The sequence below is a fragment of the Haemorhous mexicanus genome, chromosome 1 (genome assembly GCF_027477595.1).
Source record: "Haemorhous mexicanus isolate bHaeMex1 chromosome 1, bHaeMex1.pri, whole genome shotgun sequence".
NCBI classification, from domain to species: Eukaryota; Metazoa; Chordata; class Aves; order Passeriformes; family Fringillidae; genus Haemorhous; species Haemorhous mexicanus.
In genome coordinates, this window is record NC_082341.1 from 18,409,929 (window position 1) to 18,433,683 (window position 23,755).

At 41.1% G+C, this 23,755-nt stretch overlaps 1 protein-coding gene across 1 annotated transcript in view; it reads right to left on the bottom strand.

Moving 5' to 3' along the window:
• The window catches only part of SPAG6 (sperm associated antigen 6), a 36,839-nt gene extending 14,456 nt beyond the window's left edge, over nucleotides 1-22,383 (bottom strand). The window contains exons 1-5 of the mRNA XM_059841874.1: nucleotides 22,265-22,383; nucleotides 22,077-22,172; nucleotides 11,232-11,398; nucleotides 7,605-7,788; nucleotides 743-948 (exon numbers count right to left, since the gene is read on the bottom strand). Of these exons, the coding sequence (XP_059697857.1) occupies nucleotides 743-948; nucleotides 7,605-7,788; nucleotides 11,232-11,398; nucleotides 22,077-22,172; nucleotides 22,265-22,289 (678 nt within the window). The 5' untranslated portion in view covers nucleotides 22,290-22,383. The remainder of the gene's footprint in view (nucleotides 1-742; nucleotides 949-7,604; nucleotides 7,789-11,231; nucleotides 11,399-22,076; nucleotides 22,173-22,264) is intronic.
• Between the last annotated feature and the right edge of the window lie 1,372 nt (nucleotides 22,384-23,755).

The window sequence follows — 23,755 nt, forward strand, 5'->3', positions numbered from 1 at the left end:
CAATTACAGCTATTTTACAATTCACTGAGTCAATTCATGCACAAATATAATGGCACTGAACATTCACTGGTTCCTGAATAAAAGTTTCTCTTTTGTTTTATCCCATTCAAATTTATATGTATTAAAAAAAAAAGATATATATACACACCATTTAAAACTGTAATTTAAAATTTACTAAAATCTATAGAAAATATTTTTATTTACATAAATTGGATCTGTCAGATCTTATATTAAGAAATTCTTGTGGCATTTTTATGTTGCCTTCTGTTTGGTAGAGTAAGACAGAAAATTTATAAGAAACAATTTTTTTTGTCAATTAAACACTAGTGCTTAAACCTTTGATAACAGCTATTCCCTTCAGATAGTACATTCTAAAATACAATAAGTTCACTATTAACTGGCTTATCGTATAATCTTTAGTATGCAAAACCTTTTTTGTAACTGAAATGTGCAAATCTTACCTATTAAAAGTATCTGTTGCATTCTTCATATACTGTATATTTCTAAAAAAACCCCATACTTCTCACTTTAAAGATTAGTTTAGCTGTTCCTCACGGAGCTGCAGTTTATATCCAGTAGCTAAATTTGTAAAAATGTGCAGAACTCTTTGTCACTAACTACATAGTTACATTTTGTTAACACCCAAACCAAGAGCTTCTAAATAAATATGCACATCCATGTCTTTGATTCAATCTCAAGTAATGACTGGTATAATGGAGATTAAAAAAAATAATAAATGTACCTTCAGTTTAGCATCAGGGTTCGGGATCATCTGAGCTAAGTAAGCGATAGCTCCTGCATCCACTACTGTCTGTGCTAACTCTGGAGAATGCTTTGAAATATCACTGAGAGTTGAAGCAGCAATCCTTTTCAAAGCAATTTCGGGCTCCTGGATACAGAGCACTAAAAGAGGAACAGCGCCTGCATCCACCACAGCTTGTGACAGTTCTGTAGGTCCAAGGAAAGTAATTAAGTGAGTATGGGTGACTGACCCTTGTGCAAGCCATTTTTCACCCTGACAGATACAGCAAAGGAAAAAGGGGAGGGTGTAGTTCACTGTCTCGACATCTGCATTTCAAATCAGCCCTCCTGGTTTCATAAACCGTGTGGACCAATCCACAACTGAAAAGAATGCAGGTCAATAGATGGACCCCCATTTACATGCACACATTTGAGGTAGATTAGGCTGAAATGGTTTGTTATTCTGTTTTCTTTTTCTTTTTTTAAAGTAAGCAGATGTCAGCTGTTTAAACCCTGGCTATTCTGCACTGATCAATAGGAAAGCATTTTATGCATGGCTAACAACAACACAGAAAGCCAAAGTACCAAAATTTTATCAACCGGCTAATTAGAGAGCATTTTACCCTCTTTAAATGATAAGCAGATATTAGCATAGATCAAATGCCAAAAACAAAAATACAAAAAACATACATAAAAGATTTATCTTACATAAAAGATTGCAAAAATGGAACTTGGTGATCAAAACTAGTCTTTGCTATCATACGTGGGATGAGACAGAATTTGTACTTTAATGACAAGAAAATGTTATCATACACAATTAGACAAATGAGAAATATCATCAGTGATATTGTGTGTCTGAGATTAGCACAATATCCTTAACTAACTGCACCTTAAATGAAAAAAAAAAAAAAATCAGAGCATGTGATTAGCTGACATGGACAAAAATTACACTATTAGAAATTCATTAGCTCTCTCTGTGTATGCAGCATTAATCACAGTCCTAAAATGAGAATTACTGGGTATCAGAAGCAAAATTTATATTATAACCAAGCTGTGCTATTTTAAAATAGTGTTGAAAAAGTGGTAAAAACCATAGGGGATTCAATAATCTATTAGGTTCTTCGTTCAGTTTTGCTACACCTTATTATGCATATCCATTATTATCTTTAACATTTATCTTGACTTACAGTACCATGGCAACATATGGCTGTTGTATTTCAAGACTCTAACTTAGCTTTTGATTTATAGTCCATCCATAAAGAGATTTTCATACTAAGAAAAATACAGCATACTTCATTAAATATACATAGACTAATATAGTTTTTCATGAAATCTGTACGTCATGTCATCATTACGTTGTTAATATCCAAATAATGTTCCAGACCAGATTTGTTTTCAATTAGTGACTTATAGCCACACACTGTAATACATGTGATAAGTCATATACTTACACTGTATGTTATTTTATGATACTATATTTTAAAGAAAATATAAATATTACATCAAAAATTAAATAATGCAATAATTTTTAAACTAATACAATACCCTGAAATTAGCTTAGTTGGCTAGAGCAGAGTGCTAATAATGGCAAAGTTGTGGGTTCAACCCCTGTACAGGCCATTTACTTAAGAGTTGGGCTTGATGATCCTTGTGGGTCCCTTCCAATTCAGAACATTCTGTGAATCTGTAAAATTAACTCTACAAAGTTCATTTTCCACGTAAATATTTGACTGAAAATGTAGTGCATGCATCCTCCAAATACACAAATCATAAGATTTCAACAAACTCAAATGTTGTGTTTTAAAAATCTGATGTGAAATATACCTGAAATATATGTTAAAACAAATCTGAAAAGGAGCTAATCAATATAAATTACAGTCAGCTTTTGGTGGGAAAAGCCATGCCCAGTTTCCTCAGATTGTGTTTTGCTGCTGTACACTGACCAAGTGGAATTCATGGTGATCTGCTGACCCACAGCCCAGATTAATCCCTCCAATTGTGCCTCAGAACTTCAGACCAACCAGAGCTCCACTGCCCACAGTCTGCTGGGAAATGCTAAAATCAAGAATCTGATGTCAAGAGGGCCATGGTGGTAGAAGAATGGGCTTCTTTGATGTCTTAGGAGCTAAAATCATGAAGTCCAAGCAGTGAGAGAAAGAGCAATACTTTCAGGTCACAGCTACACTCAGGCGTGCAAGAGTAACCATAGAAGTTATTTCAAAAGAGCAAACTAAATCTGATTCAATTTAGATCAGCTCTTGCTGCTAGAAGTCTGATATCATTTAAATACTGATGGTTACTGTTGGTCATGGGTAATTAAATGGTTTTTCTTCCAGTGGTGTTTATAAGGTTCATGGCTAATAACTTACCACATGGAGGGCTGGACCATGTGTCAAGACAGACAAGTCGTAAATGGACTGTCAGAAAAACAGAAAAGCTGAGGTAGGGAAGAAAGGAAATACAGTACTTCCCATCTTGTTTCCCTGCAAATTCAGCTCAAAATTACAATTCTAAGTATTAATGATTCTATTATAAATTGTAATTCTTTTTTTTTTTTCCCCTCAAGAAAAGGCTCAATTAATCTTCCTACTTGTAGAACATCTTTAATCCAGATTATACACCAAAGGATTCATGAAACTTTGCTATCCATTTAGAAACACAGAGGTGGGAAAAAATTTAGACTGAGAAGGATTTAGAGGGGAAAACAAACTTGGCAATAAGAAATTTTTTAAACCAAATGTTCACTCAGAAAAAATTAAAATAACTAAAACAAATTACAAAAATACTCTTCCAAATACTACGCCAAGGCTGTATTATAAGGGCAAAGACAAGACCCATAGCTGCAGAGGGGATAGACAGCATAGAAAAGCTAATGTATGAACCTGATTTAATTCCACAGAAGGTTATGAAAACCACAGGCGTGGAACTCACATTGGAGTACAACTCAAAAAACTTGTCCACCTATGTGATGATAAAGTTGAACTTCTTCCTATGTGCGTGAAAGTAGGAAATTGAAGTCTGTTTGTTCAGACACAAGAGAACTATGGCTCAAAATGGACCAAAAATTAATCACTTTCATCCAGATCTACATAAGGAAGATTTTAGCAAGTGGAGATACTGCAGACAAGTGGATGTAGAAGAAAGACAGATTTTGGAATCTGAGATGCCACCAGTTCTAGTACAACTAGAAGTTGTAGTAGAGTTGCGCTGGTTTGTCTCAATACAAAACTACTCATCAGGGATGAAGAAACTAATGCAAAGTAGGTTGAAGACTTGTAATGAGTTTATGTGATCAGGAAGAGGGGAAAGCCAACAAAGTGGAGCCAAGATCCTACCTACATACCCACTGAAAACAATGGGAAGTCTTATGGGATTATTCTAAACTAGTTTGAGGTGCTAAAAGAAAACCTCTACTACTATTTTCACATTGGCAATAATATCATGGATTATAAAAACCAGATGAGGATAAAAAAGATGGAGGTGAGAAAGTGAATGTCCAGGTTTTCCCCAGAGAAAGAAAATCAGCTCAATATTGTATTGACAATAAACAATATTATATCCCCATAGCAGAGCAGCAGCAACACCCCTGGTTGGAAGGAAATGCAAGTTTCAGTTCAGGCCAGGGCTCTCAAACAGACCTTGCTGTGGCAGCAGGTGCATCCACAGGAAAAAACAGGTTTTGACCAAAACAACCACCAATATTGTATTTTTCTGAGGATTGTGTCATCATGTTATGGCCACGCAGAAAAACTCTAATTCCCACAAGCAGCCCAAAGGCTGCACTTCAAAATCAGAGGTTTATGCAGGTCTCTACAACCACAGTGCTAAAGACTCCACTGGAACCAGTGGGAAACCTTTCACCAGGAGGTTGGAAGTTAGACTCAAATCACTGAAGAGCTGAGGAACTGCCTCCTGTAGCTGATGCTGCTTTGAGCAGGAAACTGGACTAGAGAGCTGCCAAGGTCCCTTCTGAGCTGAGCTATGGTCTACTGTATGACAGAAAATGAGCAAAATTCTGCTCTAAGCAATAAGCTTCAGTATCCACAGTGTTGTTTATTTTTGTTTCCCTACCACAATTTACAATATACTGAAGCATGAGACAATGAATAAATTACACCTTTAATGCAGACAAAGAAAATGGAAAGCCAAATTATTTGCAAACTTCAAAGAAAAAAATTTTGCATTTTAACTGAATATGGTGTAAGTAAATTGTTATGAAATATTTTTCATGGACCTGATGGTATCTATGGTATTTGAAACACTTTACACTTCTTTTTAAACCCAAACAGTAAAAATAATGAATGGCAAAATCACAGCACATTGATTTGTACACTTTGGAGTAAAATCAGTATCTGAAATTCAGCTCAAAGGTAAAGAAAGAGCAGAACTGCACGAGCAGTTTCTAAATTTTGGAATCTGACCTGGCAAGATTTCTAACATCTTGAAACCTCATGAGACATTTGTCTTTACTAAAATCTCACATGCCTTCTGGAAACATCTGTTCCCAGAAGAACTGCATTTTAAGAGATTTTTGTATGAAGTCAGTATAGAACTTGCTAAGCAAAAAGTGTTTTCATTGTTGGGGGGGAAGCCTCAATTTCTGAAAATGGAAGTCTTTTCATGGGAACATACACTGCAGTTCTTAGTAGCTTTACTGGGTCATGGATGCAATTTCTGATCAAAAGCAGAGAGACCCTCACCATTGCAAACAGTTATCACTGAATGCCAGGAGGCTTTGACTGCACTCACAAAGACAGAGGTTCACATCCTGCCTAAAACAGATCAGGACTTTAATCCCAGAGAGATGCCCTAATTATTGAACTTTTTTTACTGGGGCAAACAGATCTCCCTAACCCCCAATCTTTTCAGGAGAGAGAAAAAGTCTTGTCTCAATATTGTCCCAGTTCAAAACTACAAAAATTTTTGAAACTGAAAAACCTTCTGTGAGTGGGGGGGAACCATTTCACACCCTGGTCTATTTTTGAAGTTAAAACTGCATTATGTGTCCACAGACAGTCAATGACAGAAAATCATAACCACCAAATTTTGTCACCAGGAGCCTGTCAGTCTAATCCAGAGTTTCTTGAACAGTAAACACCAGCTTTTGATAAAGAGAAAGTCTCTGTATCCCATTTCTCTGGGTCCCATCTCCAGCAATATCATGTTGCCAAGGCATGCTCATAGCAGTGTAAGAAACATATGATGCACAGAGTGATCTTTTCTCAGTATAACTCCTCTACTTTCCATAATCATTTTAGAGACATCCTGTGACTGTTATAGAGGCAGGCAAATCCCCTAAATTGGCTGTAGCTGGGCAATTTTTTCAGGGGTGTTTTGGTGGGCTTCTGTTGGCATTCGGGGCTCTTTTACTGATTACATCTCGTGATCTGTCTATGTCCTAATGCTTGCAGCTTGGTAGCACTCACCATTTCAACCTAATTTCTGTTCTTACTGTCATTGCAAATTGACATAAGGTATGCACTCATTCACCATCAGCAAATAAATTATTCATAACCGTGGAATAAAAATTTGTACTAGGAATTTTTTTTGTCTTCAGTACCCCCCATCACCTACATCTTTGCAGACTATGCTGTCACAGAGTGAACTGGATCACCCTAAAGCTCCATCAGCATTCATGCAGTGAATAGCATGAAGGGCAATTGAAGTGAGTCAATATTGATTTAGTGACATAACAAAACTGCAGAAATGTTTATGCTAACAGTAGTGCAGACACACTCATACTACACACATTTACACAAATGAACACTTTTGATATTTAAATAAATATCTTTCAGATGGAAGGAACAATTATTTTCCATCAAAGGGGGAATTCAATCCTGATGACCAAATGATAAAAGATCATTACCAGAGAGGTGTCCCAAGAATTAATTTGTTCCCCAGAAAATGCAGTCTGTTAGAAAGGTGCTAACAACTTTGGAGACTGTCCCAGTAAGCTAACCCGCTAAGTGGGAAGGGGAATCCCCCAGGCCTTCTGCAGTCCAACATTCTGTATTGATTAAAAAACAAAGAAAAACACTTTCAAAATCAGTCTATGTATGTTTTGGAGCCAAAACCAAATATAAAACCATGAGTTAATGTTATGATCCTATAATTAGTTTAACTTTGAACAATACGACCACTAACCATTTCTCCCACCCCTTCCAGCTGGCAGTTTCTTCCCTCAGTTCTTTCATTCACAGTCTAAACTTTTACTTGAACTATATAAATAGCTGGTAGAAGAACTATCAACCACGTGGATCAGTGTTTAAATAGGAACATGACACCACCAGTGAGTTATACAACTGCCTGTGAGACAGCAGCAAACTGCTCAATATTGGATCCCTAGGATTTGTTCCTGACTCCCAGAGACTAGTGTGGTCCACTGGCTAATGATAACATAGTGCAATAAATTTGGCCTATTTATCCTGCAAACACTGCTGTAATGAATGAATGAAACTTGCTTCTCCCTAGGCTTCTCCATTCAACTGTGTATCTCAAAGAAGAAGTAATGTCCAGCAAAAGAAACCTGGTTCTGCAGTAACACCTACACAATATATAAAGATTCAGAAATCTGTTCATGAAGAGGAATAAAGCAGAGTGTCCTTTTCTGACTACAGGCCCCAAACATCTTCTCTTAAAGCACCTCTCATAACTGGGCACTGCTGGTGTCAGGTATGCCAGTTTCCCACAAAAAGGTACAGCACTGTTGGAATGGTACAGCTACACTAGGGTTTCATCCCAAATTTAAAATTTAGCAACTGTAGAGAAGAAAAAGCATATTTTTATATTTACCAAAATAACACAATTTATTATTGTTATCACATGACATTAAGCTAAATGATAACACACATGAAATTTGTTACCTGGATTGTGTCGGGCAATGTATCCAAGCGCCCAAGATGCACCTTCTTTGACACCAGGGTCAAAATCTTCCAAGCAAATCACCAGCATATTCAGTGCTCCACACTGAACTATTGCATTAGCTAGCTGTGGAGAATGTTTAGCAATTGCTCTTAGCACAAATGCAGCTGCTTTCTTGTAGTAACGCTAGACAAATCAGAAACAAACAAACCTTCACTAACATTAAGAAGTTTGAAGCATAATATAGTACAGACATGCCTAAATTAGACTTTTTTAGTAGCAGCAATATCTCATATAGATCCAAATCAGGACCACTGGACATCACACAAACAATGAACCTACAGTTCTTTGGGACAGCTCATGATATAAAATCTGCAGCAAGTGCATAAACAAACAGAAAAAAATGAAAGAGCTAAGAGGATATGGGAAAAACACAGTAGTCTAGGTAAGTCTGTTTGTTTAACTGAGTGGTGAAGAACAAGAGCTACAAAAACAATAACTCTTAACATATTTAACCAGATTACACAGGTTATGCAGGGCAAGCTCCTAAAATAATTCTACCCATCTGTAACACAAGGTTTTCTACTTTTTAAAATAGATACCCTCACTATGAGAAAACACTAGTTACATTTGCAAACAGGAAAGTGAAACAGAGAGAATTAGATCCAAAAAAAGAGTTTAAGATCCAAATCCTGAAATTCCTAAATACTGCCTAAACCCCACAGTTAGGAGACTGAAAACCCATCCCACCAATACCCAATACTGAATAACCCCCAATTTTGATCAAGCAAACTGCAATTTTACTCCTGCCTGTGTCCAGAAAAAGCTCACTTTGAACAGGAGTAAGTACCTGGCCGTTTTTTCATAAGCCACAAGAAGTCTAAGCTCTTGTCTCAATTCTGCCCATCTCCCTCAGTGCTGGACCAAATAATGGTTTCAGTATGTATATATAATGCATGACACTGCACACAGCATGGGGTTCCCATGTAAACTGCAGCAGTGACTTCTTCCAAAAGCACAGTTAAGTCTTCCCTCCAAAAGTCACATCTCAGTCTCCTCCTGCAATTTTATAGCCACCATTAGGATATGGAAGCTGAAGTTTCTTCTACTGCCTTACATTTTCAAAATCCAGAGCCCAGTTAAAGCACTCTGGCCAGAGAAAACCATGTTGTCAGAAAGACAGGTCGTTCCCCTCCCTCACGAAGGGCAAGATTCACGGGGACACAAGTAACCTGCTGCTACATCTGTGTGCCTGGAGTATGCCCTCCAGCCTGGGCATTGACAGATGATCCCTATGGACAAGCTCTAGAGGGCTCTCTCTCCTTATGCCAACTGCCTTTGAGCTCATCCCAACATGCTTGATTCTCCCCTGCTCTGCACAGGCAGTCTGGGCACTTGGCAGAGATAGTCCTCCTGTCAAGGCACCCAAAATTTAAACAATGTGAAGCCCACATCCCTTCTGGATCAAGTCCAGAAAAACAAAGAACCACGTGAGTGCTTTTGTGCATCCTGTGGGGTACCCAAACACCTTCAAAAGCCTGATCTAAAGCACTAAGATATGGCAACAGAACAGTATCTGCAATGGCCCCCCCGGAAATAAAACACACCCTGGCCCTAAAAGAAGGTGACACAGCATAACACATCCGTGCACCTAAACTCTTTCCTCAAAGCACATTGGCCTCATCTATGCTACTGGAAACTGTTCCTGCCTTGTGCTATCCCTTAAACCATGTCCGAGCATTGTTGAGTAGTTTGATGGCTGGCGTTGGCCAAAACCACATCAGAGAGCATGATTAATGAGCTACTGATTAACAAGCACAGTCATCTTTCAGTGCTCCAACACATGCCCTTACCTTCCTTAGTTTACCAGTACTGATATAATTCCTTGATGCCAAAAATCCAGTTTTCTAAGTTAAGGTCTACAAGCAGGTACATTAAACATAAATTAACAGACAAAGCATTAAACCTCATTTAGGAGGAACAGAAGTTAGGGAAACAGTAAAGACAAATGGTCCAATCCCCAGATAATGTAAGTTACTGCAAGTTTCGCTGAACTCAGTGGAGCCATATTTGTTTACATAAGTCTGTACAAATATGGGTATGTTGTTTCTGTTAAGTAATTATGCTCCTGGCAAAGAAAAACACTTCTTTGTTTTCATTATTCAAAACACATTCTTTAGAAACAAACCGTATTCACAGGCATAGCCAGAATATGCTGTAAAACTGAATTTTGCTCAGTTTAATTGATAAAACATTGATCTGGGATGTTACCCTGTGACTGTTCCCCATAAATCAGTAGAAACAGTATTCATTGTGTGCTCAAAGAATCTCATCCTTAAATACAGATGTTGATACACTAAAAGTGAGTGGAATGGAAAAGGTTTCTTCGTCTATGGGAAATGACAAACTGTCTGCTTGCTAAACTCTGCATGAACTGGATGAGTTTCCTCCTCTTGCCCTCAGTCACCAAGGCACAGCAGGCTTTCCATGACCTCACACAAGTGTTGCTGTTGCTTCCCCTAACTACTCTATCTCAGGGTACTTGAGCTAATTTAGTGAGGGTTTCAAGTTGTAGCAGGGGGCAGTTTCCTAACCAGCAGTGGGGAGAGTTTTGTTCCACATATTCCCTTAAAAATAGAAATAAAATAACCAAAATGCTTATAACCTTGTCTAATTAAAATCTTTACTTTCTTTTCATACTATACCAGTATCTCGCCATCAAAGTTTTTTTTAGTGTTGTCTTTTTCAATTTTAATTGTATAGGCAATGATTCTATATGCACAAAATGTATGCAATGCGTACATTTACATCTTTGTTTTCCTCAAAAGATTGAAAATGAAAGTAGATGGTTTTCCAAATTATACTTCCATTGAAAACCTACTTTTCATAAATCAAAGCTGCAACATAAGTGTGGTTGTGATATAAGGGCACTTAACCCTTCAACTGTCAGTTTCCAGCTGCTAGGAACCTTACTTGAAAGTATTTCTGTTAATCTAGGTTACCATCATTGAAAAAATCAAAGCTGAAAGAGACACAGAGCTTGAAGAAAAATGTGAGGAAGGGAGTGGAAGAGACCAACAGATTTATTTGAATTGCAATTGTGACTGTACTTTGTTTGGTTTTGACAAATATGAAGATGAAAACCTTTCTGTATATTTTCCTGTGTCAGAGGTTTGTTGTTTCTCACACTACAGATTTCCAAAGGCCTGTGTTTGGAGATACAAAGTATTTCATTACAGAAGTTCAGGGGTTTTAGATGTATTTTATACGTGTCTGGTATTACGGACAAAACCTAGTCAATTATCACCACAGCTTCCCAATTGTCTCCTTTTTGAAGAGGGACTTTTACAAAGCATCACTCAACATTTTAAAAACGTTACAGTGCAATGAATGTGTTTCCTATAGTGCATTAAACGGCAATACAATATTTTAAAGTCAAGCTTATTTGAAGTCAGACCTCAGCATACAGTACACAGAGATCTCTCAGGGGTTCAAACATGCATGCTGCTCTGACTTCAGTACATTTAATGTCCTATTAGGATAACACCAGATGCTGACACAGAAAGATTTCCCTTTCCCTGTATAATAATTTTAAAAAAATATTACTTAAGAGAACAATCATGCCTTACATTCTCCTCAGGCAGTGAACCTATGAGCTGTGGAACAATTCCTGCCTTCACGACCGCCTCTGCCAGCTCCACATCATAATCAGCAAGTCTCCCAAGAGCCAAGGCAGCGATCTGTCGAATACTCGGGACGACATCCAGCAAAAGAGGTCTCAGCAAACACACCACATCTGAGTTGCAGTAGGAAGACAAAAGCCAATTTGGTAAGCATAAGTCTTTCTAAACATTTCCCTTTACTCATAAAAACCTACTAAATTACTCTTCCAGGTAATAAGAGCATGTAGGAAATCCAGGTGTTCTGCTGAAATGAAGTTGGCGCTTGGATAGCACTGCTGATGTATAGCAATGTTTCTGTCCACTTTTCATAGGTACAAAACAATTCTGAAATCAAAAAAAAGGGCACATGTAGAAATAATTTGTATTCAAATATCTATAAAATACATCTTAAAGTTTACACAAGAAATGAAGTTATATTCAAACATACATTAAAAGCATCTGTTACCATGTGCACGGGAAACTCCATCTGGAGATCCTGGTGAGAAGACACTGGCATGTCCCTCATTCATCATGCCAGTAGAACCTCTACATTGAATTACACCAAATTACATTTCATCTGTTGTAAGCAATGACTGACTTGAAGACCAATATCCATAATACATTACACTCCAGATAGAAGAGTTGTAGATTTTATCATGTTATTATTTATGATGTGTTTTCACTGATGAGTTCACAGTATATCAGCTAAGCATAAAAAATATTAAAGTAGCAGCAAGGGAAACTATAAAAAGTTACAGACTGAATGACTGGATAACAAAATGGAAAATGAAATGGAGCTCATGCAGGGAACCCAACTCCGACCTCACATATGCAGTGATGGATTCCAAACAGATTACTACCAACCAGGAGAAAAATCTCAATGTTAGAACAGACAGTTCCACAGAGATCCCAGCTCTTGCTCAGTAGTAGAGGAGAAACTTTACCTGCAGAAGTATACAAGAGTGCTCAGGATTATTGGGAAAGGGGTAGAGGCTAAAGCAGGGGTCATCACTATCCTACATTTAATACCCTCCACTAAAGAAGAACTGAAAAAAGTTCTGTGAAAGGGAACAAGGATGATCAATGACCAATCTGTATGTGGAAGCTCTTCCTGTTAAACAAGGACTCTTCAGTAGGGATAGAAATGAGATCCAAATGGTTATGTAAAGAATGTGACTCGTAAGGTCTGGGAAGGGAACATTACTTGTATTGTGATCCCTAGAATGTGCTGTCCCTGTAGCAGCCAGCTCCATGAATTAACATTTTGGAGCTTTAGACCTTAGCCAGAAAGCAGAGGTCTCTGAAAATGGAGATGTGTTACAACACAGCAACAAACACTCAGAGCTACAGGTCTCTTCATATCAGCTCTCTCAGTCCTTTCCACTAATTTTTTTTACAAATATAAAGATCTAGTTGAGCAACAGTGAAAGAAAGCAAGACTTGCTTTCTCCAGGGCTCCTATGGTTATTAGCACTGAACAAAGGCCTTTTGGTGTGACAGTGCCAAAACAGGGGGATGACTGCCTAATGGCAAGCAACAAACACCCAAGTGTTCACCAGGTACTGCATGACAAGGAAAAGCTGAGGACCACAGAGCAAGGAATAGTCCAAAGGGATGCAGGCTATAACAAGTTACACCTGTAGCACACTTCTTTCCCTAAAAAGTAAGTAGAGAAGCAGTGAAAGTCTCACATTTATTTTACAACAAAACCGAATTGCTCCCAGCAAGAAGAAAATAGCTGAATCATCTATACATGGCTCTGAAGGAGCTAGAAGAAGGACACAAAAAACTAACCATGAAGGCCATGCTATCCACTAAAAATTTTTTAGGAAGGTAAATACTCTAGACAAAAGCTTTGCTACCATGAGAGGTACAGCCTCCCAGCATGTTCACAAGACAAAATAACACAGGTTTCAGGGTGACACATAACAAAAACAAGTAAACTGAACCTATGGAAACAGGTCTGTAGTGTAGCTGGGGTTTGCTCACCCTTCTCTTAAAGCCACTGGGAACTGAAAGAGGTCTCCTGGGTATCAAATGACAAAAGATAGATCCTCCAGTATTGTAAGATCAATGTGAATTCATTTAGCACTTGCAGAAATCACTACTTCAGAATGTGGTCATCACTGACATCTTCTCATGAACTCTACATAGCAGATATAGTGTCATTAACAAGCTGTGCTTCATATCAAAAACCACTAAATACTTTATATGACAAATTAGAAGTAAAAGCAAACATACAAGTTGGGGCCAATGCCATGTATCATCTGTTATCTTCTAGCCAGTCATCTACACCCTCTGTGGGAGGGTGGTTTTTGTCCTTCCCTCTAACATCAGTTGCATGGTCAAACTGCTGCTGAAATTCCTAAGGGGACCTCACACTGTTCTTATGATCTACACTGAAGGTATTTCGGTGAAGCAGGAACACTTACAAGTAGTTCACTTGCATTTACGGTACAGATATTACATTTGAGCTCTTGACTTGAGATAATAAGAAAACAAGATTATTTAATAAATAGGAAAAAAAAGAAAGGGGGGGAAATTATTTTGCTAATATAAAAGAGCCTCTCAGAAGCGGTTGGGGGAGAGGAAAAGGAACACTTCAGCCTGCAGTGTCCTGACCCTAAAAAAGCCAAGAGCCTGATGGCTGGGACAGTAAACCAGAATGTGCCAGACAATTCAATTCTAATTCTCTCAAATCCAGTGAAATTTAAAGAGACTAGAATCACTTAACCCAGGATCTAGGTCCAGGCCATGTGACACATTTCTGACCTTTATGACATAACAAGGCATGGCAAAATGTAAAACCACATTTAACAAGGTTTGCAAATATACATGATTTGAGTTGTTCCAAATGTAAGATTTATATCTTTTGTATTTTCAAGATTAGCTTATACAGCTTTCACTTTTGGAACAGCCTAAAAAGCCTTCAATCTGAAAATGCTTCCAAGCAGCATGCCTCCCCATGACCAATGCCTTTCATTCCATGACAGTGTAAACCATGTAAAGTTTGGTGATGACATTTAAGCATCAGCACAAAATGTTCTACTTCAAATTACTTTAACTGGTACAACTTATAATAAGGAAAGAGATGAAAAATGAAATTACTATTTGAAGAAAGGACACAAAATGTTACAACACACTTAGATTAAAAAAAAAAAAAAACAAGTTTAGAAATAATAGCAACTGTGCTGCTCCTCAAGGAGACTGTATTTTCCTAAAGTCATGTTTGAATGTAAGAAGAGACAGTGGACAAATAATTACAATGGAACAAGTTTTGGAGAAACAAGACAAATTAAAAACAATTCCTGGTGCTGTACAAGCCTTATATTCACATCAAATAAACTGAGAATTGAGAGAAGTATATACAGGCCTAGACCATGCCTATGCATTGGACATAATTAAAAGCTTTTACCTCTACTTTCCACCTTCTCTTAAAACCACTTTCTTTCTCTGTGTCAAGATGCTTTCCATCACCTCCAATTACTCTGCAAGACCAACTGCTTGAGGAGCTTTCACCACTGTCATCATTTCTGTATCTTCAGTAAACCTAGTATGTCTTTCTTAACAGCACTTAAAAAAATAATTCTGAAAGTGTGAAAACAGCTAGATAGAGATCCTACAGTCTCCACTAAAACACCTATAGGAAGCCAAGATATCCAACCTTTCCTTCTGTGGCTTTTGAACACAGTGCTGTGAAGGACAGATGTGCCTGGCACAGGATGAGGCTTTCCTGCACTGGGCCCAGCCCAGCTCTTTGTTCCAGAGACAGCTGGATTTGGTGACCTCCTCTATTTGATCTCTCCCTTTCATCTCTCCTCTTTACAGCAAAGTCTACTCCTCCAAAGAGGTCCAAGCCAGGATCCCTATCAGCATTTTTAATTAAATTCAAATGTATTTAATGTTACTTAGAGCAGGAAAATAGGCGAGAACCTTCCAACTACTTCCTTTTATCTTGACCATTCTCTCAAGTGAACAGGGCCATACAGATCATGGAGTAGCAGTGTCTTGTTGCTGAAAACTTTAGAACTCTTTGGTCTTCTTCTAAATAAGTCTGTTGTGACAGCAGTAGGAAATTCATTAACTCTAATTCAAAAGCAACCACACAGAAAGTAAACTACAAAATAAGGCATTTAGACTATTGGACTAGATTTATTTTGGAAGAGTTCCCACTAGCACTCAGAAACTGAGTAACAGAGAATTACTGCCAAATATTCTCTCTTGCATCACAGAACCTTGACTGACATTGGGCAAGGAACGATTCCCCTTTCTATCCTCAGTTTCCCACTCAAATTTGTTTCAAAGAATGACACACTTTAGAAGCTGAATCACCCTTAGCACACACTTCTCAAGTGGAGCTGTTACACACAGGCCTGATGCACTTTCTTTTAGCTAGCAAGCGCTGGCTGCTGCCTATCTGGAAAACGAACAAAAAAATCACTCAGGGTAGCAGCAGGTTCCAATTTTTTTTCATTCCAAGTTTCTGCAGGAAACAGTCACTATTCTGGAGATAGCAATCTTTGCTTGGCCATTTTGATTTTTTGGGGAAAACAACTTGGAATTCATGCAAAATACTTCTACCCTCCTTCCATGCCCATCAAATCCCTGTCAAACTTGACTAGTCACAAAACAGAATCACTACACTGGAAATTCTTTCCATTTCTGCATCTGAAGATGACTACTCCTATCTTATCCTCCTTCCTTAAAGGAAAAATAATTTCTGTTTTAAAATGTGGGAAAAAAGTCATTCTACACTACAGGTGTCCCTGGACACACTCTTGTCTTGCAGATGCTGTTCTTCTAATTTATGCTTTGGACCAAGATAATGTCTTGTCATTTTTGTGAACTACCTGTTACATTTAGAGCATCCACAGAGCTAACATTAGCACTCAAACATTCATCATATCAGCTTGATTTTTCAGAGCTCTTTATGTCAAATTCAGCTGACTTAACAAGGAAATAAAATAGAAATTTATTTCTGCCTCACCCCAACACCCTATCTTCGATGGCCTTTTTCTAGGAACTGCAAAGCAGTGAGTTTTAAATCCCCTGCTTAAAACAAATTTCCCAGAAGAGCAGTGAGAATTTTCACACTCACTCATCTTGACACAGCCTCTTGCAGAGACAGCAGAGTATGCAGGTCTCGAGTACATACTGCTCAAGTGTGACTCGCCACAAGGAAGGACTCCTCACTGCCACAGCTCCATGCACAGCACAGCTACCAACCTCCAGAGATCAAAGGGAACATAAATACAGTTGGGTAACAGAGACTCTGGCTGATCAAGTAATTCATACAGCAACTACCAGATGGTGTGGGACACAATGCAGATTCAGTTTGACAGTATCACTGAAGATTCCTGAAGGGTTGAGGAACAGTAAGTTTCTCCTCCTTAGATGCCAGACCCTGTTTCTGCATTAATGAAGCAGAACTAATCCTGTTACAAGAGGACAAATTTCTGAAAATACCACTTATAGGCTGTTAGTGGCCACCTGCAATTGTGCCCAGACACACCAAAGCCAAGGTGGTCACAAGGAGCTGCTTCTTTTTAATGTCCACTCGTTAAGATGAGACTGAAGTTTCTAAAAAAATCTGATTTTGACATTTTACTTGCAAATCTCCAGACAGGCCAGGAGACTGAGAAGAGGAGGAACAGTTGAACTTTCACTTGACTGAGTTACAGAAAAAGTGAATCCTCCAGCTTCAGCTGCATTTATTTTCTCCTTCTATGTCACCTCTCTTGTACTTTCCTTAAAACAGCCTCCTCCTTCCCTTCATCAGGCACCACAATGTCATAAAGCCTTTGGGAAAGCCACTCTCCACACCTGGTCTACTACAACTGCAAAGACAACCTTTTGTCTTTTATGCCACATTGCATTAATCCTCTCCCACTTCTCCTGCTGCTAAAGCTCAGTAAAGCTTTTAACTCCCGATAAAAATACTTTTTAGAAAACACAAAACAAAAAAAACCCAAACAAACAAAACCAAAACCAAAGCTGTCTGCATCCTTTATAAAAGAGGGTACATAAACTCCAGCGTTGAAACTGGCTACCTGGGGGCACTGGAGTATGTCCATGCATATCCACTTGCAAGATCCAAGTGCTCCCAGGCTTTCTATTAAGCACAGTGCTATCAAATCACATTCTTTCATATAATATAAAATATGGAACAATATCCTAAAATCCCATCCTAGGATCTGGTTCTGATTACTCAGGGCCAAGTGTCCAACTGTCCCATTGGAAAATGGTACATTTAAAATACACACATCAGAACGAAAAATTGAGAAAATCATGGGTAAAAATATTCCATGTAATTGGAAGAGGGAAATCAATTTGAATGGTGTTTTCTTAGAAATAAAGGCTCCTAAAACCAATCCAGAGATTTGGCAGTACAGCTTTTAAAACCTGCCACCAGTGGAATAGGTCTGGAGCCAGGAAAGAGCTAACACTGATGACATCACCCTTTACCTACAGAAAAACAGACCACAAAACAGGGGAAAGTCTGCCACGCCAAAAGGGCTGGTGGTGGAGCCCTAGTCTGATTCAGGTAAGTCCTGCCTCCAGGCTTTAGCCTCTTGCCAACATGGGTTGTGTGGAACAGATACAGGAGAAAAAACCCAGCTGTAAAAGCAGAGGAGAGGGCTCAGGACTGCAGTAAAGGCTGAGAAGCAGCTTGATACCAGGCATAATGGAAGGGAGACCTGGGCTCAGGGCTGTGAGCTGCTGGAGTGGGAGAGTTGGAAGAGATTCAGTGGGAGAGGATCTTCATTTACAGTGATATTTTGGAACTTTCCTGGAATCCTGCAGACTGTCCAGCAAGGCAGCAAGGCAGAGGAGCAGCAGTTGAAGTTATCTGCATGAGATGATAAAAAAATACCCCAGCAGCAATGTGAAGGGAAGCCAGGTGTGCAGGGCCCCAGCACATAGGCTGCTGCACACAGAAATATGATTTTCCACGTTCCATACTCAGCTTTCCCCATGACTTCTGCAGTCATTACACTTAAGAATGTAATTAGCCCCGAGAAAGGGGTTAAAGAGCTGATCTTGTAATATCTTCAGAGTCAAAGTAGCAAGACAAAACTGTTTCTTAATCACAATGACAGCCTTAAATAACTCACATATTAAAAGCAACATTCTTATCACCATATGTTCCAAAGCAAGATACATTAAAAATAATCAAATAAACAGTCAAAAACAAATACACAGAAGTAATTATTCTGATACATGTATTAATCCTGAATTGTAAATGCCTCCAAAAAAAAAAAAAAGCAATTTCAAAGGGGTTGTTTATTTACAGAGAGCTGCACTTTACAAGGAAAAAAACTGAAGAATTAGACCCTCAGTGACTACCACACATGAAGCACTTCAGATTTTCACCTAGCTCTTCTAAAAGACAGGCAGCTGCTTAAATCTCAGTGCAAGAAAAAGAGCTCAAGTTCATCTGTCATTATAACTGAAAACAGCCTGTTTCTTGGATTTTCAGTTTTGGAAGGATGAGGAGGTGTGGAGCTGAATATCGTGTTCCAGTACCAAACTCCATGAGCAGTAGCTACCAAATAAACAGATTTATATTTAAAAGGTATATTTAAAGTCATTACTATCAAAGTAGCTTCTCCCATTAGTCAGCAGCCCTCAAGAAACAAGATTTGATAAAATGTCTGTCATTGTTTCACATGTATATTTACTAAATGGAAAAGGTTTAGGAGTTTTGGAGCAGACTTTTTCTCCCAAAGTATCAAATAACTAAACATTCAAATGACAAATCATTATAATTATTCATCACTATAATTATTCATGGCAGTATTTAATCATAAGAAACAACTTTATCAAAGCAAAACAGAGAGTTGGAAAACACACAAGAATGAGCTCCCACCAAACAATCTCTCTGAACATTCCTTGCACTTTTTTGCCACCAGAAAGCTGTCAAGCTCCCAGGCACTAACCCCCAGGACATTCTTGACCAGGAAAGGGCCAGTGCCATGCGAATATGCTGCAGCCCAGGGCCAGGTTCCAGTTCCCTGGTTACAGCATCTTTGAGATTCCTGCACAGTGGGAAAAGCAGCTCCAGAACTTGATGAGCTGCAGAAGCTTCAGAAGACAGCTGCCCTAAGAAAACGTGGGCTTCCTGTTGGCCCTCTCTGACCTTCTTTTCAGCTTCCCACCAGTTTTCCTTACAGGTCAGACATAGGAGTCTCCACAGCAATGGTACCTTAAGGTTTCTCAACAGTCACACCAGCACGAGGAACTGGTGCCTTTGATCCTGGCTGCTTGCTCCCCTCCAGGCTGCAGGCTCCAAATTTCCAACAATACCACTGCTTGTAGCCAGTTTAATACCACAGAAGCAGGGCTTAGAGGGTAGTAAAGAATTACTTTTTCAACACTTCTATCTTTCATGATATTAGCATGATGTCCAGACACACCGCCACCAAGAATGAGGTCTCAAACAAGTATTTATTTTCTTTATAAGATGTTAACTATTTATCAAAAGGACTTCCAAAATGGGATCAGATGCTTTATTCCTTGAGAACTCATCTTTCATTCTTATTCCAGGAATATAAACTGAGGCCACTAATACAAGAGTATCTGACAGTACACTTTAAGGATATAATTTTGTTCAAATTCAAGCCACTGTAATCTTGCCTTCTGCTTTTGCCAGAAAGATACTAAACCCTGACAATTTCTGAGATCCAACAAAAGAACCCTGCAAGCTGCCCCTGACTCCTATAGCTAACATAAAATAACAGTGGCAAAGACTTTTCTCATCTTCTTAAAACAGCAATCTCCATAAGGGATGGCTAGAATTCTTATTCAACAGAATAAGAAACAAGTCCCAAACCCTTTTAAATTCAGATTTATACAGAGATACATGTATAGACAGGCATCTTACTTAAACCATTGCTCCAGCACTCACTAGATTAAGATGATAAAAGGCACACCAGTTATCTGCTAGACAGTGATGTCCCAAAATATTTGTTTTAATAAAAGGACCAACTTTATTTGGTGGGAGTTTTTAAAGAAGAACACTTAATTCACATATAATTTACAAAGAGGTTTCAAAACTTGTATCTAGCACATTCAGAAAAGGCCATAATGAACATCTCCCATTGCAGTTTTATAACTTCAAAGTATTTTTAAAGACACAGGTGGGAAAGATGGTAAAATATTTGTGGGTCATCTAAATAAATTATAACAGCCATATTTGCAGACATTTCCCTCTTGTCCAGCATCTGAAAAACTAAAACTTGTGGAAAAGCAGCTCATGACCAGAAACAGCCAAGTAGGATAATCTACACAAATGCACATTTCCACATTACTACCCAGAGCCTGATCCTTGCAAATTTAACCTTCAGACCAACACCAGCTGTGTGCAGAAGAAAGTTTCAGGCCTATGAATCAATTATTTGTTCTACACAAGCAAGAAATAAGTTCTGAGGTCAAGTTGCCAACCAGATTACATTTAAATAGTTATTTTAAAAAGAAATACAATGTAATTAAAGTTAACTTGGCACTTTGATTGCTTTCTTAAAATAGAAACTTTCTGCATTTTTACAATGCTGAGCTGTGAGAAGCCTGCCTATACAGGATCTCCCTCTGGGAGCTGCTAAAACCAGGACTGCAAAAGGACTCAGAGGGACCTCTTCATACAATTAAGGCATAAATTATTCCTAGAGCCACGATGTCCCCTTGCCAAACAGAGATCACTTGTATAAGCTACAGCAGTGTCATTAACTCACCAAAAGACTGAAAACAAAACAAAGATTCAAGAGCCACAGCAAGGTAATACAAAAGGCCTGGTATTAACATGCCACTCCCATAATGAAAGGAAATGTTTCATTAAGAAAATATGATTCCTCAATAATTTAAGTGATAGATTTTTAATAAAGCAATTCTAATAAACGGTTGTAAATATAATAACAAAAAGTTGTAAATATTTACACCATTGGTTTTCTTTTTCATTTGCTTGTTAGATGTCATTGCATTTGAGAAAAGAATGATAGCTTTATTAGATCCGGGAAACAAGTATTAAAACAAAATTGAGGCACATCAAAACATAATCAATTCATGAATACCACATGGCAAACCCACCACGGATCTATAGCACATTTTCAAACTGTCGTTCAGGTAATCAATTACCAGGCACTTCTTTTTCCTCTTTTGAGCCCTGGAACTTTGGCCGAGCGGAGTGGATCTGCCAGATGCCAGCAGCACAACAGCTGGTGGAAGTGCTCCCGGAGCTCCTCTTTCTAAAAATGTTCAATTTGGTTCACGACATCCCATGACAGCAATATAACAAAATCAAATCCCTCCTAAACTGAGCCAGTCTGCCGGCAGAAAGCATCGAAGAATTTAGGAACAACTTGTAAAGCCGGTATAAAAATTTGTTTATTCTAAAAGTAGAATTTCCTTGGCAAATTAGTGCTGGCTTCGTCGGGAATCCCAGTCTCTGTACTTTACATAAAACTACATCGGAACCGGGAGGAAGTAAATTTGAAAAAGGATTATACTGAGAAATGTTCCTTGAAATAAACTGGAGATCTCAGCCAGAGACATCCACCCCCGCACAGGCACGCAGGGCACCCGCCCGCAGCCGACCAGCGCAATTTACTTTCCCACCGCAACGAGGGGGACTCGGCAAGCAGGGTGGGGGCCAAATCCTACTGGAAAAAAAATCTCCGGAAACTGAGCGGCCAGCGGGGGAGGAGGGAGATAAAACAAAAACCGGGGAAAGGCCGCGGCGGCCCCGCGCTGCCCCCGCCCCCGGGCGCGCAAAACCCCGCGGCCGCGCACGGCCCGGCCCCGCCGGCTCCCGCGTACCTGCACTTCGGAGAGTGTCGATGCTCTGCGGCCGGGCGGCGAGGTCGGCCACCGCCTGCGCGAACTGCGACCGGGCGCGCTGGTACTGCTCGAACACTGCGGGCGGCAGCGCCGGGGCGCCGGGTCAGCGGGCGGGCGGGCGCCGCGCCAGCCCCGCTCCCCCGGCCCCGGCCCCCGGCCCAGCCTACCTTGCAGGACCTGCCGCTGGCTCATGGCGGCGCCGGGCGGGCTCCGCGCCCGCGGGGATTTCCGCGCTATGGACGCGTCTCCCCGGCAACCGGGCGGAAGCGGAGCCGCCGGGGGCGGGGCCTCGGTAGTGACGTTGTCGCGCCCGCCCGCCGCGCCCGGTCCCGCCCCGCCCCGCGGGCTCCGCGCGCTGTGCTCGGGCCGTGCCCGCGGGAACCGGACCGGACAGGATGGGACGAGCGGCGGCTGTGCCCGGCGGCCTGTGCCCGGCGGCCTGTGCCCGGCGGCCTGTGCCCGGCTGGCGGCGGCCGGCAGCGGCCCGCACACGTGTGTCACTTGCTCGCTGCCGGCACAGGTGTGGGGATCGGCACCTACAGATGCTCGCGGGGGCGGGCAGACCGGCAGCTCCGCGGAGAGGGGAGTGCCGCTGTGTCACGTCTATAACACAAACACAGCACAGCCCCTGAGGGACGGTATCGACACAACGTGACATGAGAACGCGTACAGCCACTGTGCGCACTCACCTCTCACCGGCAGGCAGCCGCTGCTCTCGGGGGCGCCGGGGAAGGATGGGGAAGGCAGGCAGGGAAGGCGCAGCGCCCGCGGGACGGCGCCGGGCTCAGCGCAGGAACGTGTCCGGGCCACAGCCGCCGCGCATCTCCGAGTGCCGCGCAGCGGAGGCTGGCGGGGAGATGTCGGACGGCCGGACCGGAGCCTGTCCGCCCCCGCTGACATTTGGGAGCGGCGCCGCGGCCGCCCCACCGGTGCGTATCGGTGGGACGCGCTGCTCCCCCGGGGGCGCGTCCCTTGTCCCGCTCCGCTGCTGCGCAACTTGCCAAGGGCTCGGCGGGCAGACGGGGAGAGACTCGCCGCTCTGGCGAAATCCAGCACATCTCCCGGCAAAAAGAGGGTCCACCTGCTTGGCTTCCGCTTCCCTCCGCTCCCTGGGTGCGGAGGGAAAATAAAAACCAAATAAGAAAAATAAGGACAGCTCGAAGCTGCTCGCCCTGCGCCGCGCCTTTATTCTTCGTGGTGTCCTTTGATTTTAGTTTTTTCTTTCCTGTCTCACCACCGACTCGATTCCTCCTCGGGGATCTCCGCTCTTGCCTTCGCCGCCGCGACGACCCACGCAGGGGGTTTTTGTGCCTCATGGGGAGTAAACTTGTCCCGCGCAAGGCCGCGGAGCGCGGCGGCGCCGGGGCGGTGTGGGCAGCGCGGACGCGCCGGGGCGAGCCCGTGGGCTACAGCCTCCGCCGGGAGCCACGGGAGTGCGGCAGAAGAAGCGCCGTGCCCCGCTGAAGGGAAGACTTTTCTCAGACGATGCAGAGCGCAGTGAATGATGTGCCCGAGCGCACCCATCCGCGGAACACTCGCGCAGGGGCTGCTCCCCGCCCCGCTCGGCCTCAGGTGGCCGGGAGCAGCATCCGCTCTCTCGGTGCAGGGGGAGCACCGCGAGAAGGGGCACTGTGGGGAAGGATGCTCCGGCAGCAGCC